This window comes from Danio rerio, chromosome 17 (genome assembly GCF_052040795.2).
Source record: "Danio rerio strain M-AB ecotype USA chromosome 17, GRCz13ab, whole genome shotgun sequence".
Classification (NCBI taxonomy): Eukaryota; Metazoa; Chordata; class Actinopteri; order Cypriniformes; family Danionidae; genus Danio; species Danio rerio.
In genome coordinates this window covers 56687939-56701526 of record NC_141037.1, presented here as the reverse complement: position 1 = coordinate 56701526, position 13588 = coordinate 56687939, and the positions used below count along the sequence as shown (strand labels likewise).

General features: G+C 38.5%; 2 protein-coding genes across 8 annotated transcripts in view; both read right to left on the bottom strand.

Annotated features, from left to right (window-relative positions):
• Positions 1 to 13588, bottom strand: part of zc2hc1c (zinc finger, C2HC-type containing 1C) — an 835825-nt gene that overhangs the window by 294557 nt on the left and 527680 nt on the right. The window lies entirely within an intron of this gene.
• Positions 1 to 13588, bottom strand: part of fermt2 (FERM domain containing kindlin 2) — a 95530-nt gene that overhangs the window by 10474 nt on the left and 71468 nt on the right. For 3 of the 7 annotated variants that reach the window (XR_015512566.1, XM_087289039.1, XM_087289040.1), the window contains 5 exons: positions 10494 to 10628; positions 8212 to 8261; positions 5695 to 5819; positions 5506 to 5612; positions 3685 to 3903 (listed from right to left, as the gene is read on the bottom strand). Coding sequence is in view for 4 of the 7 variants with exons in the window: in XM_087289039.1 (XP_087145165.1) it covers positions 3685 to 3903; positions 5506 to 5612; positions 5695 to 5819; positions 8212 to 8261; positions 10494 to 10628 (636 nt within the window). In the remaining 3 variants the exon portion in view is untranslated. 7 annotated transcript variants of the gene reach the window in all.

Here is a 13588-nt window from a genome sequence, read left to right as displayed (position 1 = left end):
GTAAACTGTGTTTTAAATAGTGTTGGGGGGGTGTTTAACATGTCGTGTTGCAGGAGAGGGGAAATAGAGGTGGCCGCTTTAAGACAGCTATTGACGGGAGTTGTAGTCCATGGCGAGGTGCATTGTGGGTAATGTAGTTTGACGCACATGCAGTATGTTGTGAGCTCTCGCTGTGTGCTGCGCTGTGAATGAGAGAGAGAAAGTTTCACATGGTGTTGTTTTACGTTTACTCCAGTAATTCCACCCGGGAGCTGTTTTGCACTGTACACTTAAAAACACTAAAGAAAGTAAAAAAAGAAGAGCATACATCGATCAACTTTGTCCGTCTCCTTATTTGATTGAGCATGAAATAACGAGCTGTTACTCTGCCGCCAGATATCCCAGAGAAAGTAACAGTCGTTTAAAAAGAAATATTGGTCAGCCGATGAGGTTGCGGTTTTCGTTCACAGCTGAAGTTACAGTAAAACAGCACTTGGTGGCGCTCAAGCTCAAATCACACACAGGAATTGCAGATCAAACAGGATTCAAAACTGACTTTCACTTCACTTCACTTTCCTTCATAGCTTGTAACTTCTTTACCGCAAACGTTTGAGCAGATATTTGTGTGCTTTAGTGGAGGAGGTTTAACAGAAGTGGAACTTATATGACAAATACACAAGAAAATTAAAGAGCAATGGGCCGTTCACGCCAGACGCAGCTTGCGTGAATACGTCGCACTACTCCTGCGTAATTAGATGCTTGAAAAATTTAAGCTTACACAATAGATGGGGTATACACTGCAGTCTGTCTGCTTGGCTGACATGGATTTTATTGAGGGAGACTTTCAGGCAGAGAGCTGTGCAGGGGGAGACTCCAGGCGTCGGTGAGCGACAGCTATAAATGCTAAAGTGGTTAATGGAAAGAGCAGTGGAGTAAAACAGCACCAGTGTTAGTGAGGCGTGGACATTTAGCAGCTGTCAAACTTACCAAGTCCCTGACAAAGCCTGGCTGAAGAGTGTGGAAACAGGAAGAGGAAACAAAGGGGAAAAGCAAATAAATGAACAAGGCAGCAAAAACGAGGAGAAAAACTCAATCAAAAGCGCTGTTGATGAACAGCGAGAGAAGAGGGCGGGGTGCACGTGTGTGTGAGTAAACAGCAGGACAGAGCACACAAAGGAATACACACACACTACTTTCATTTCAAACTGACCACAAAAACAGTGTTATGCTTTTTGGCAATACAAAAAAATACATCGATTTTTTTATATACATTGCTCAGCAAAAAATACAAAATAAATAAAATAAAATTAGCATAAATTTTTTTTTTCAATATCTCAAATCAACAATTCTTAAAAGTCTAGACAGTGCAGAACTTTGGAAAAGTGGGCTTCAGAGTTCATGGTTGAGCAGTAGTTTATGATTAACGCGATTGTTTTAATCCCACTTCAGACCACACACGCTTCAGTACGCCAGGTGGCGCCACACACACACTTACATCCCCAAAACACACCACTTGGATGACTGTGTATCCGCTGTGCTGGACGGTAAACTCTAAAAGGGATACAGCTGTGGATGCAACATCAATATAGCGTCATGTTTGCGATACTGTACAACAATTATTCATACTTTTATGTTACTGACAGGATTTGGTTCAGGGTTGGGTAAGGTCTAGACAATAATAAAAGACAATTTAATGGGTAATTTAATGAATAATATGAATAATATTCTGTATAATTACTGTTTTAGGTTACTAGGAGGGTTGGGGTAGGGGTAGAGACGTTAATAAAAGGTAATGGGGTATATGCCGAAACATGCTAAAAGGACTTTTAATTTGCCAGTAACCTGGGTTAAGCGCTTCCAGCTAATTGAATGCCAATGTAAAATCCGGTGTGTTTAAGGTCTGTTTTCTTTAAAAATCAGCGATCTCCACTAGCTGAGTGATATCCGATTTAAAGTGGATCTCAGATTGTACAAGAAGCACTGCATTAAATTACATTTCCCCCCGCCATGTCTTTATAATATGAGCATTTATTTTACCCCAGTATATTCAATGGAGCTTCTGCGTTAGCCTGCCGATTCTGACGGGCACGTGCGAGTAAACAGCTTTTTGTCTCGTTTTACGCTTGAGCAACCAAATAAATGCTAAAGTTTATTGAACTGGATGTATTTTAATGACATTACAGCATTGATGCTGTATAAGGAACCGTATAAAATGGAAAAAAGTTCACAATAACAGGAATAATAACAATAATATCAATAATACTCTGTATATTTACTGTTTTAATGTTACTGTGAGGGTTGGGGTAGGGGTAGAGGTTAATAAAAGGCAATTTAATGGGTAATTTAATAAATAATATGAATAATACTCTGTATAATTACTGTTTTAATGTTATTTTGAGGGTTGGGGTAGGGGTAGATGTTGTTGATAAAACACAATTTAATGGGTAATTTAATAAATAATATGAATAATACTCTGTATATTTACTGTTTTAATGTTATTGTGAGGGTTGGGGGTAGGGGTAGACGTTAATAAAACACAATAAATGGGTAATTTAATAAATAATATGATTAATACACTGCTCTATATAATTACTGTTTTAATGTTACTGTAAGGGTAGGGGTAGACGTTAATTAAAGGCGATTTAATGGGGTATTTAATAAATATTATAAATAATACTCTGTATAATTACTGTTTTAATGTTATTGTGAGGGTTGGGGTAGGGGTAGATGTTAATAAAAGTCATTAATTAAGTCATAGTCATTAATTAAACACAATTATTGTTAATAAAACAATAATTGGGTAATTTAATAAATAACTCTTGTTAATTTCTGTCTGCAGCTGTATCCTTTCTGGCAACAGCTGTGCTGGTCTTTTATGGTTTAACAAGTCTGAAAGTGAGAAACTGATTTCTCTTCAATTCCCAAAGTTTAATGCATCCTCTGAGATTCAAATTCCTCAGGGAGCCCTTGAAGGAAAGATATCGAGCTTGTAAACGCATCGATAAAAGCGTTCAGAATGAATCTGGACTCTGCAGCAGCTCTCATAAATAAACTGCTGTGTTCTTCCCAGACTGTGTCTCTACATTCCCAGGCACGGCTGGTTTCCTGTAGGCTCTTCTTCCCGCCTGTTTGTGGAGCTCCGCCCACTCGCCGGAGCGGAGAGATGGAGGACAGGAAGCCCAGACCATCCCCCAGCCCAGCATCAGCGGACCACTGTAAGAGGACACCAGCAGCCTTCTGTGCACTCACACACACACACACACACACACACACACACACACACACACACACACACACACACACACACACACACACACACACACACACACACACACACACAGACTAATGCAAATGCAGCCATACAAAGATGTACAGACACACAGTCACCACATACACACATATCACAGATCTACACAAACACACAAACCAGACAAACAGACATGCAAAAACACACACATCCTCCCCAACTTTCCTCTTGTTTTTGACTCGAGCCCTGTATATTCACAGCACTGCAGCGGGAGCTATCTTTTGGACAATTAGGGTTATGTGACATATTTAACATTTAATTAATGCAACATTAGATTAATATCAAACTTTCATCCATCATTAAATAAATAAAAACAGACCAGATCAGTTATTTTCAGTGCTTTAACCTGCTGTTCAGGATTGGTTTCATATATTGATTGATTTCTATCCTGCATTTACCTGCTTGTTCTTGTATTTCTTCAGGTATCGTGGAGACACCAGACACTCAGGGTTGATGTCGGTGGTGATGGGCTCGATGATCTGCGGATCAGGATTCATGTGCTGCATCTTCAGGAAGGACAGAATGTTCTGGACCTCCAGATTGTAGGAACTGTCCGCCATGGTCTTCCCTTTAGAGGCCAGACGGCAGGCGGCCATCCACTGAGCGTACTGCTTCTCCTGCAGCACAGACATAGCAGAACATCCTCTGAGTCACACTGCTTGGATTTACAGTCACTGCTATAACTCCAGCAGATTCTCAATTACTTTCATTTCTGGAGTGATCCTTTTGCATTTTAATGTAAATCATTCTAGTAATTGTGTTGTTTGCTTTTGTCAGTGTAATGCATTTATTTTTAGGAAATGAAAGGCCACTTTGGCAACTTGGGAATTACAAAACTGCACCCTGAGAAATAGGATATATAGTAATTGTATTGTAATAATACTACTACTAATAATAATAATTATTATTATTAATTATTATTATTAGTAGTAGTAGTATCATCATCATTTTTATTAAATAAATAAATAAATAAATAAAAATGATAAACAAAAAAATATATATAATGTAACTCTGAATAAATAAATAAATAAATAAATAAATAAATAAATAAATAAATAAATAAATAAATAAAGTGATCCTGGACTTCAAAATAAATAAACAAACAAACAAACAAATTAATTTACAAACAAACATAAATAAAGTGACACCGGACCCCAAAACAAACAAACAAACAAACACATAAATAAATAATAAATAAAATAAATAAATAAAGTGACCCTGGTCCACAAAATAAATAAACAAACACATAAATAAAGTGACGCTAGACCACAAATTATTTAAGTAAACAAACAAACAAATAAAATAAATAAATAAATTGACCCTGTGTTACAAAATAAATAAAACAAACAAATAAAACAAACTAACTAACAAACAAATAAATAAATAAATAAAGTCACCCTGGACCACAAAATAAATAAACAAATAAAACAAACAAATAAAACTAACAAACTAACAAACAAACAAATAAATAAATAAAGTTACCCTGGACCACAAAATAAATAAACAAATAAAACAAACAAATAAAACTAACAAACAAATAAATAAATAATGTGACTCTGGACCAGATAAATACATAAATAATGTGACCCTGGACCACAAAATAAATAAATAAACAAACAATGAATGAATGAATGAATGAAAATAATAACGTGACCCTGGATTAGAAAAAAATGATAAATGAAAAAAATAAATAAAGTGACCTCGGACCACAAAACAAATAAACAAATCATTTAAAACAATAACGTCACCCTGGACAACAAAATAAACAAATAAATAAAGTTACCCTGGACCACAAAAGAAATAATAAATTAAGACCCTTGACCACAAAACCAAAAATAGTTTTAAAAGATATATATATATATATATATATATATATATATATATATATATATATATATATATATATATATATATATATATTTATTTGAAATATGCAAAAATATTATAAATGTACAAATGATAGATTTCATTTATTTCAAAATTATACATTTCTTTCTCATATTCTGTATAATTACTGTTAATAAAGCGTGAAAAGTAGCAGGTTGAAGATGAAAAATATTAAACCATCCATAATTTTACTTCAGTTTTCAGGTGACGTGTGAATCTCAGTTTTAGAAATGGAGCAGTTTTGTGGTCCATAGTCATATAGAAAACAACAGCAACATTTGAAAACTCATGTTCATTTACAGTCTAAAACCACACCAAACCATCTCACTCACAGTATCACAGCGCAGCCAGATCTCATTCATGCCGTCTGCTACAGGAATTAGCAGCTTGATGTTGAATTTCTGCCCGGAGATGTTCACATCTGGCGTGACTTCACAGCCTGCGGAGAAACAGCGGATGAGCTTCAGTGTGTTTGTTGTGAAGGTGTGTGTTTGAGTTTGTGTGTGTGTGTGAGTGTGTACCTCTCAGGTTCATCTGGTGCGCTGGTGTGCCGTGCGCCTCCTCGCGGCTCTTATAGCAGGAGATGGTGATGTCCTTAAACGTGCACCAGTACTGCTTATAACCCTTTAGAGTCAGCTTCTTTGGTCTGAAATGAAAGCAACAGTGGGACAAATTAAAGAGGAATGACTTTCATTAGGGGCTTTCTCTTCTATACTCCCTCTCTGAATGAATCATTTACAGGAGACTTATTCAGAATGGATCATTTGAATGAGTGAATCATTTGCTGGAGACTCATTCTGAACAGACCATTTTGAATGAGTGAATCATTTACTGAAGACTCACTCTGAACGAATCATTTGAATCAGTGAGTTGTTTACTGTAGACCATGGGTCTCAAAATCAATTCCTGGAGAGCCGCAGCCCTGCACAGTTTTGCCCCAACCTTAATCAAACACAGCTGATCTAATAGTGTCTAGTCTTGAACACCATGATTAGTTTGATCAGCTGTGCGAAGCTGCCGCCCTCCAGGAATTGAGTTCGAGATCTATAAAGTAGACTTTTTCCGAATGGAATTATTTGAATTAATGATTCATTTACTGGGGGACTCACTCTGAACAGATCAGTTGAACGAATGAATCATTTACTGGAGGCTCACTCTGAACAGATCAGTTGAACGAGTGAATGATTTACTGGAGGCTCACTCTGAACAGATCATTTGAACAAGTGAATCATTTACTGGAGGCTCACTCTGAACAGATCAATTGAACGAGTGAATCATTTACTGGAAGCTCACTCTGAACAGATCAGTTGAACAAGTGAATCATTTACTGAAAGCTCACTCTGAACAGATCAGTTGAACGAGTGAATCATTTACTGGAGGCTCACTCTGAACAGATCAGTTGAACGAATGAATCATTTACTGGACGCTGACTCTGAACAGATCAGTTGAACGAGTGAATCATTTACTGGAAGCTCACTCTGAACAGATCAGTTGAACGAGTGAATCATTTACTGGAAGCTCACTCTGAACAGATCAGTTGAAAGAGTGAATCATTTACTGGAGGCTCACTCTGAACAGATCAATTGAACGAGTGAATCATTTACTGGAGGCTCACTCTGACCAGATCAGTTGAACGAATGAATCATTTACTGGAGGCTCACTCTGAACAGATCAATTGAACGAGTGAATCATTTACTAGAAACTCACTCTGAACAGATCAGTTGAACGAGTGAATCATTTACTGAAAGCTCACTCTGAACAGATCAGTTGAACGAGTGAATCATTTACTGGAGGCTCACTCTGAACAGATCAGTTGAACGAGTGAATCATTTACTGGAGGCTCACTCTGAACAGATCAGTTGAATGAGTGAATCATTTACAGGACGCTCACTCTGAATAGATCAGTTGAACGAGTGAATCATTTACTGAAAGCTCACTCTGAACAGATCAGTTGAACGAGTGAATCATTTACTGGAGGCTCACTCTGAACAGATCAGTTGAACGAGTGAATCATTTACTGGAAGCTCACTCTGAACAGATCAGTTGAACGAGTGAATCATTTACAGGACGCTCACTCTGAATAGATCAGATGAACGAGTGAATCATTTACTGGAGGCTCACTCTGAACAGATCAATTGAACGAGTGAATCATTTACTGGAGGCTCACTCTGAACAGATCAGTTGAACGAATGAATCATTTACTGGAAGATCACTCTGAAAGGATCAATTGAACGAGTGAATCATTTACTGGAGGCTCACTCTGAACAGATCAGTTGAACGAGTGAATCATTTACTGGAGGCTCACTCTGAACAGATCAGTTGAACGAGTGAATCATTTACTGAAAGCTCACTCTGAACAGATCAGTTGAACGAGTGAATCACCTCCAGGAATTGAGTTTAAGACCTATGAAGTAGACTTTCTCCGAATGGATTATTTGAATTGCTGAATCATTAACTGGAGACTCGCACTGAATGGTTCATTTGAATCAGAGAATGAGTTGCTGACTTGTTCACAAATGTCAGTCTAATTTACAAATGAACTGTTCAATGCCATTTGTGAACCAATTTAACAGGCTAACTGATCTGAATTCAACAGCACTAGCTCATCTCTGATCAGGTCACAATTTCAACCTAATTAAATACAGATACTTTATATATGTACTTTAAATAAAAATACTCTGGTCAGTACTACAGGTACATTCAGGCCACTACAAACACTGCACTTCATTTTCCAGACACTATTTACATGTTATATACCCTAATACAGACATGTCCAAGCTTGGTCCTGGAGGGCCGGTGTCCTGCAAAGTTTAGTCCCAACCCCAATCAGACACACCTGGGCTAGCTAATCAAGCTCTCACTAGGCTTTCAAGAAACATCCTTGCAGGTGTGTTAAGGCAAGTTGGAGCTAAAATCTGCAGGACACCGGCCCTCCAGGACCAAGTTTGGACACCCCTGCCCTAATACATGGACATTCTATATATGTTTTATTTTTTTTGCTAGGCATACGAGAACAAAAAGGATCGATTTGAACTCACTTGAAGACTTTGACGTAGTCGGCCAGTTCAGGAATGGATGTGATGTCACCCTGAGAGCACAAAGAGCATCAGTAAAGCTATAAATAAAGCTGTTTGCATAACACTGACAAAAATCTCATAAGCACAGTCCACAGAACAGCTGCACGACGCTCACGTTACAGACGAGCAATGAGCAGATCGCAACACACAGCCTTGAATGGAGTTTTTCACAATTTCTTTTATATTATCGCAGCATGTTTACTATGATTTACAGTATCTTTCCTCAATCGCTGCACTCAAAAACCAGCTGATATGACTTATTTTATGATGATCGACGAATATAATTGCTGAGAGATTTTATTAATGTAAAACAAGTGCATAAAGCAAATCAAAACACTATTATTTTTGTCATTGGTTAATCCCGTATATGAAATGCTTTTAAAGACTGAATGCCTTGAATATTTTATGTAAAGGCTGCACAATGTTGGTTTTCCTCATAAAATATTGTGGTGAATTTTAAAACACGAATTCAAAGCTTATTCATTTTAAACTTGTATGATATTCATGCAATTCTGTATTTTGTAACAGACACAGAGGTAAAACTCTGTGAAATATAATATACAATATAATATACAGTCCCACTTTATATTAAGTGTCCTTAACTACTATGTACTTGCATCAAAAATAAATACAATGTACTTACTGTGTGTATAATGTATTTGAGAACACTTGTGGTGCTCTTGAGTTGGGTTACGGACAGGTTTGGTGGTATGGGTGGTTTCAGGTGTAAGGGATGGTCAACAGTGTATTTACAAATGTAATTATTGAAGTTAATTACAGATGTAATTACATACAGGTATTTAATCAAGCATAAGTACACAGTAAATACATGTATTTACACAATAAGTACATTGTGACAAACTATTAATTCCTGTGTAAGTACATATTAGTTAAGGCCACTTAATATAAAGTGGGACCTAATATACAGCAAGTCTCTCCGTCCACACTACACCACTGAAAACCCACATCACGTGACCACACACCCTCTGGCATGTGCTGTAGTGTATGTGAACGTCTGAGCTCCAGGCAGTCAACGGGTGCTTTGAGCACAGAACCCGCGGTTGAGAGCTACACACGTCGGACAGTTCAACAAGGATCTTTTGCTGGATCTCATCTCACTATAGTTGTTAAACGTAAAATTTTACTTATCTTGTCTCCATCTAACGACTCTTGGGCCTTTTGAACCCATTACTTGTTCTCAGGTAACATGATTTGGCTGAGCACAAAGACGTAAAAATATTATTAGCGCATACGCTAATTCTACACATTTGATCGATTGCTTGCTTTTATTTCCTATATAGTATAAACTTATTGTACGTTATTCTTTTATAACGGCCAATATTAATTATTAAAACTGATATTCAGCAAAAGACAGGGTATGTTTGGTATTTTAATTGAAAATGAAAGAAGGCAGTGATGTTATTGGCTCTGTTCTGTTATAAATATGCATTCAGCGAAGATGAAACTAATGCTGCTATACGGCACCTCAACATTTCTGGTGTCAGTTAAGTTAATATCAAAATAAAAATAGGCAGTTCCTCATATCATGTTTTCATTTTATTTGTTAAGATGATTTGAATAATAATGTTATAAAGTAGCCGACACTTTTCCTTTTGAAGATTTACCCGACGTGTCCTCGGGAGTTTGTTTTCCATGTCAAATTTGTAAAAGTCTGAACTTAAGGAAAAGATGCAGGACTGAACTTTGTGTACTTAATATTGAGTATAAAGCCCCAAATCAGGTTGTGAATGTCTGCAGCCACAACTCAGGGCTCGGAAACTCATGGTTAGTGTGAACGGAAGGCAAAACGTACGCGTTTTAAATCTAAACGTATCAGTGTAAACAGGGCCTGAGTGTTCCTCACACAGGTGAGTGGGTTTTACAAACCACCTGTAGAAAACACACTCTCTCACCTCTCTGACACTTTAATCCACGCTTGTTCCAGTTTTTGCACATTTGCACCAGACACTTACAATCCCTCCATATCTCTGAATGAAAACATTGAGCATTTATGAAGTGTGCCTCGCACAGGTGAGAGGGCCTAACAAACCACCTGGAGAAAAACACTTCTCTCTCGGAAAAAGAAAAGCACTAACCGCTCCATTTTATAACCAGCACTTGTTGTGCGTTTCGCTTCTTGTCGAATTGTGAATTATAAGTCGCTTTGGACCAAAGCGTTTGCTAAATGACTGAACGTAAAAGTAAATGTACATGGCAGGAGTGCTGAAAGTGTGTTGTCGCACCAGTGTGTTGGAGGTTTTTCCTCCTTCCAGAGTGATCTCCAGATCTGACAGAGCGGCGTCCACCTCGTCCACCTCCTTCTCACTGTTGTTCATGTGATTGTCTGAAGACATGATGGAGAGCTTGTTGATGTGGTACTGCAAAAGAAAAAACACACAATCAAAATAAATGTACTGCAATATAAAGAACGCAGTGTTTTCCCAACCATTTTATTTTCTAATTCACATTTAAGTTAATTGTTATAACAGTATTTTCTTAACAGCAAGTCCAAACTAAAATGCCAATTCTTAAACGCTTTAATTGGGAATTAGTCCGTTTCAATATGTTTAAAACAGATAAAACTGAATTTGGTACATTGCGGCTAATTTGTACATTTATTAAGCATTTTATTAAAGTATTTTTCAATTGTTTTCACACACAATCAAAGTCCAGGGGCCTCATTTATCAATGCTGCGTACGCACAAAAACTTTGCGTATGCCAGGTTTCACGCTCAAGTTTGGATTTACTAACGATGAAATGAAAATGAGAATGTGCGTTGATCCACACCAACTTCATGTCTGGCGTACGTGCATTTCTTGTGTGTGTTCGTTTTATTTACATTGACAACAACTAGAGGTAATTGTGTTACTGCACACTACAAAGTATCCTACCCAATTAACCTGTACCGCATCTTTGGACTGTGGGGAAAACCGGAGCACCTCGGGAGAACATGCAAACTCCACACAGAAACGCCAACTGAGCCGAGGCTCGAACCAGTGACCTTCTTGCTGTGAGACGACAGCACTACCTACTGCGCCACTGCAACGCCTTCATAGTACTAATGGGCTATATATGCACAGCCAATGTTTTTCAGCCAATGATAAACTTCCAGTGAAAGCTTAATGTGACTATTTTCAATTTCACAAGGTCTATTTTACAGCATTGATGTTGTAATGTATTTACAATCCATAAAGTTAAATGGACTTAAGCATTCATTTAATTGTTGAAGCGTAAAATGTGATGTTAAAGGGGCCGCTAGTGTATTTTACAGACATGGCAGGGGAAAATTTCATTTAAATGCAGTGCTTGTTGTCTGAGACCCACGTTACATCATATATCTAACAGACAATGAAGATGACTCATTTTTAAAGATATCAGATCTTAAATGTGGCAATTTTATAATGGGAAGACAGTCCACTGGAATCCCTGGGACTAAAAATTAAGAGTCTGTCTGTGTGCATATACCCCATTCCAGCACTGAACAGCTTGGGAACAGGTGTAGATGCACAAACAAACACTGATGACAGCCTCAATCTCAAACTGCAGACTCCTGGTGCCTGTACCATGAAGCTGGATTAGCTGTCTAGCCAGATAAGTTTGAGTTTAGTTTGCACCAATTCTAGGTTTTCGTACCATGAAGGTTGGTTTTGCGTCATGGCAAAACAACAGCATAAACTACTGTGACGATGATTACCTCAGGTACTGATTATGGGCTTTGCTCAGTGTTCAATGCTACCAATCACATTTGTGACTTTCATTTTCACAGCGTCCGCTAGTTATTTTATTTTCAAGATCTGAGGTGAACTATCTTCTGCTTTTTAGTAGTACATCATTAAATGTCACGTAAAATGGTGTTCAAACTCACATCGGTAGCATTTAACACTGAATAAAGCACATAATCAGTACCTGAGCTGATCGTTGTCATGGTACTAGATGCGGTTATTCAGCCGCGACATCACAGAAATAGACATTTAATTCGTCGCTGACGTAGATAAACAGAACAAAAACGTATTTCAACATAACAAAAAGTTTGCTTTTATTGCGTGTTCTGGCACTGCATGTAGTTGCGGTGTAACGATGGTAGCAGTTAGTGTGTGAATGCCAGGTTGATTTCTCTCTAGTTAACAGACTGGCTAAAGTTAGAGCTGCTGATGTGTGACGGGGGTGAGCTCTTCTACCCAGAGACTCTTGACCAGTGCGGACGGACGGGGAGGGACAGAGCTGACCAATTTAAACCTGCTGTGTGTAAACAGTGAAAGTGGAGACCGGCGATACGCTGAACACGACACCTGCTCAGTGTGTGTGTGTGGGGTCCTTCAGCAGACGCTGCTCTATATTTACATGACGTGAAGACAGTGAGGCGTCCTGAGGTGTTGTCACTCAGCATTTATGAGCCTCTGAAATAGCCTATCATCAGCGGCCAAAGGGCCAGAGAAAACACACACACATTTGCATAATGTCAGCAAATGCAGAGCAGTTGGTTACACAAAAGCAGTGTGGGCTTTTAAACTGGATTAACAAATGCTGCAAGAATGTTACAAAATAAACAGCTAATGCAATGTTTATGTTGAGCTGAGATCGACACATGCTCTTGAAGTTAATGCAGAGCGGATGATCAACATCAACAGCCTGAGGTATCAAGACATTTGTGCTGCCCATTACATTACAAACCACAGGAGAGGGACAATTCTCCAGCAGGATAGCGCTCCTTCTCATACTTCAGCCTCCACATCAAAGCTCCTGAAAGCAAAGAAGGTCAAGCTGCTTCAGGATTGGCCAGCCCAGTCACCAGAATGAATGTTATTGAGCATGTATGGGGTAAAATGAAGGAGGAGGTGTTGACGATGAACACAAAGAGTCTTGATGAACTCTGGGAGTCCTGCTGAACGCTTTCTTTGCCATTCCAGATGACTTTATTAATCAGCCCTCCACATCAAGAGAAGTCAACTGAGGTGGCTCGGGCATCTGTTTCGGATGCCTCCTGTATGCCTACCTAGGGAGGTTTTCCAGGCATGTCGCACTGGGAGGAGGCCTCAGGGAAGACCCAGGACACGCTGGAGGGTCTATGTCTCTCGGCTGGCTGGAGGAAGTGTCTGGGGAGAGGAAAGTCTGGGGTTCTCTCCTAAGACTGCTGCCCCAGCGACCCGGCCCCTACACTGCTATGGCCATTCTAGCAGTTAGACAATTCTGTTAGATAGTGTTAAATGTAATTAAACGGTCTTTCAATTAATGTCAATGACAACGACAACCCTGTTCTGCAGAACGCAACAAATTTAAATAATTAAATCCAGGTAAGCTTGTTAAACATTCAGCCTTTCTGAGCGTCTGAAACAGCAC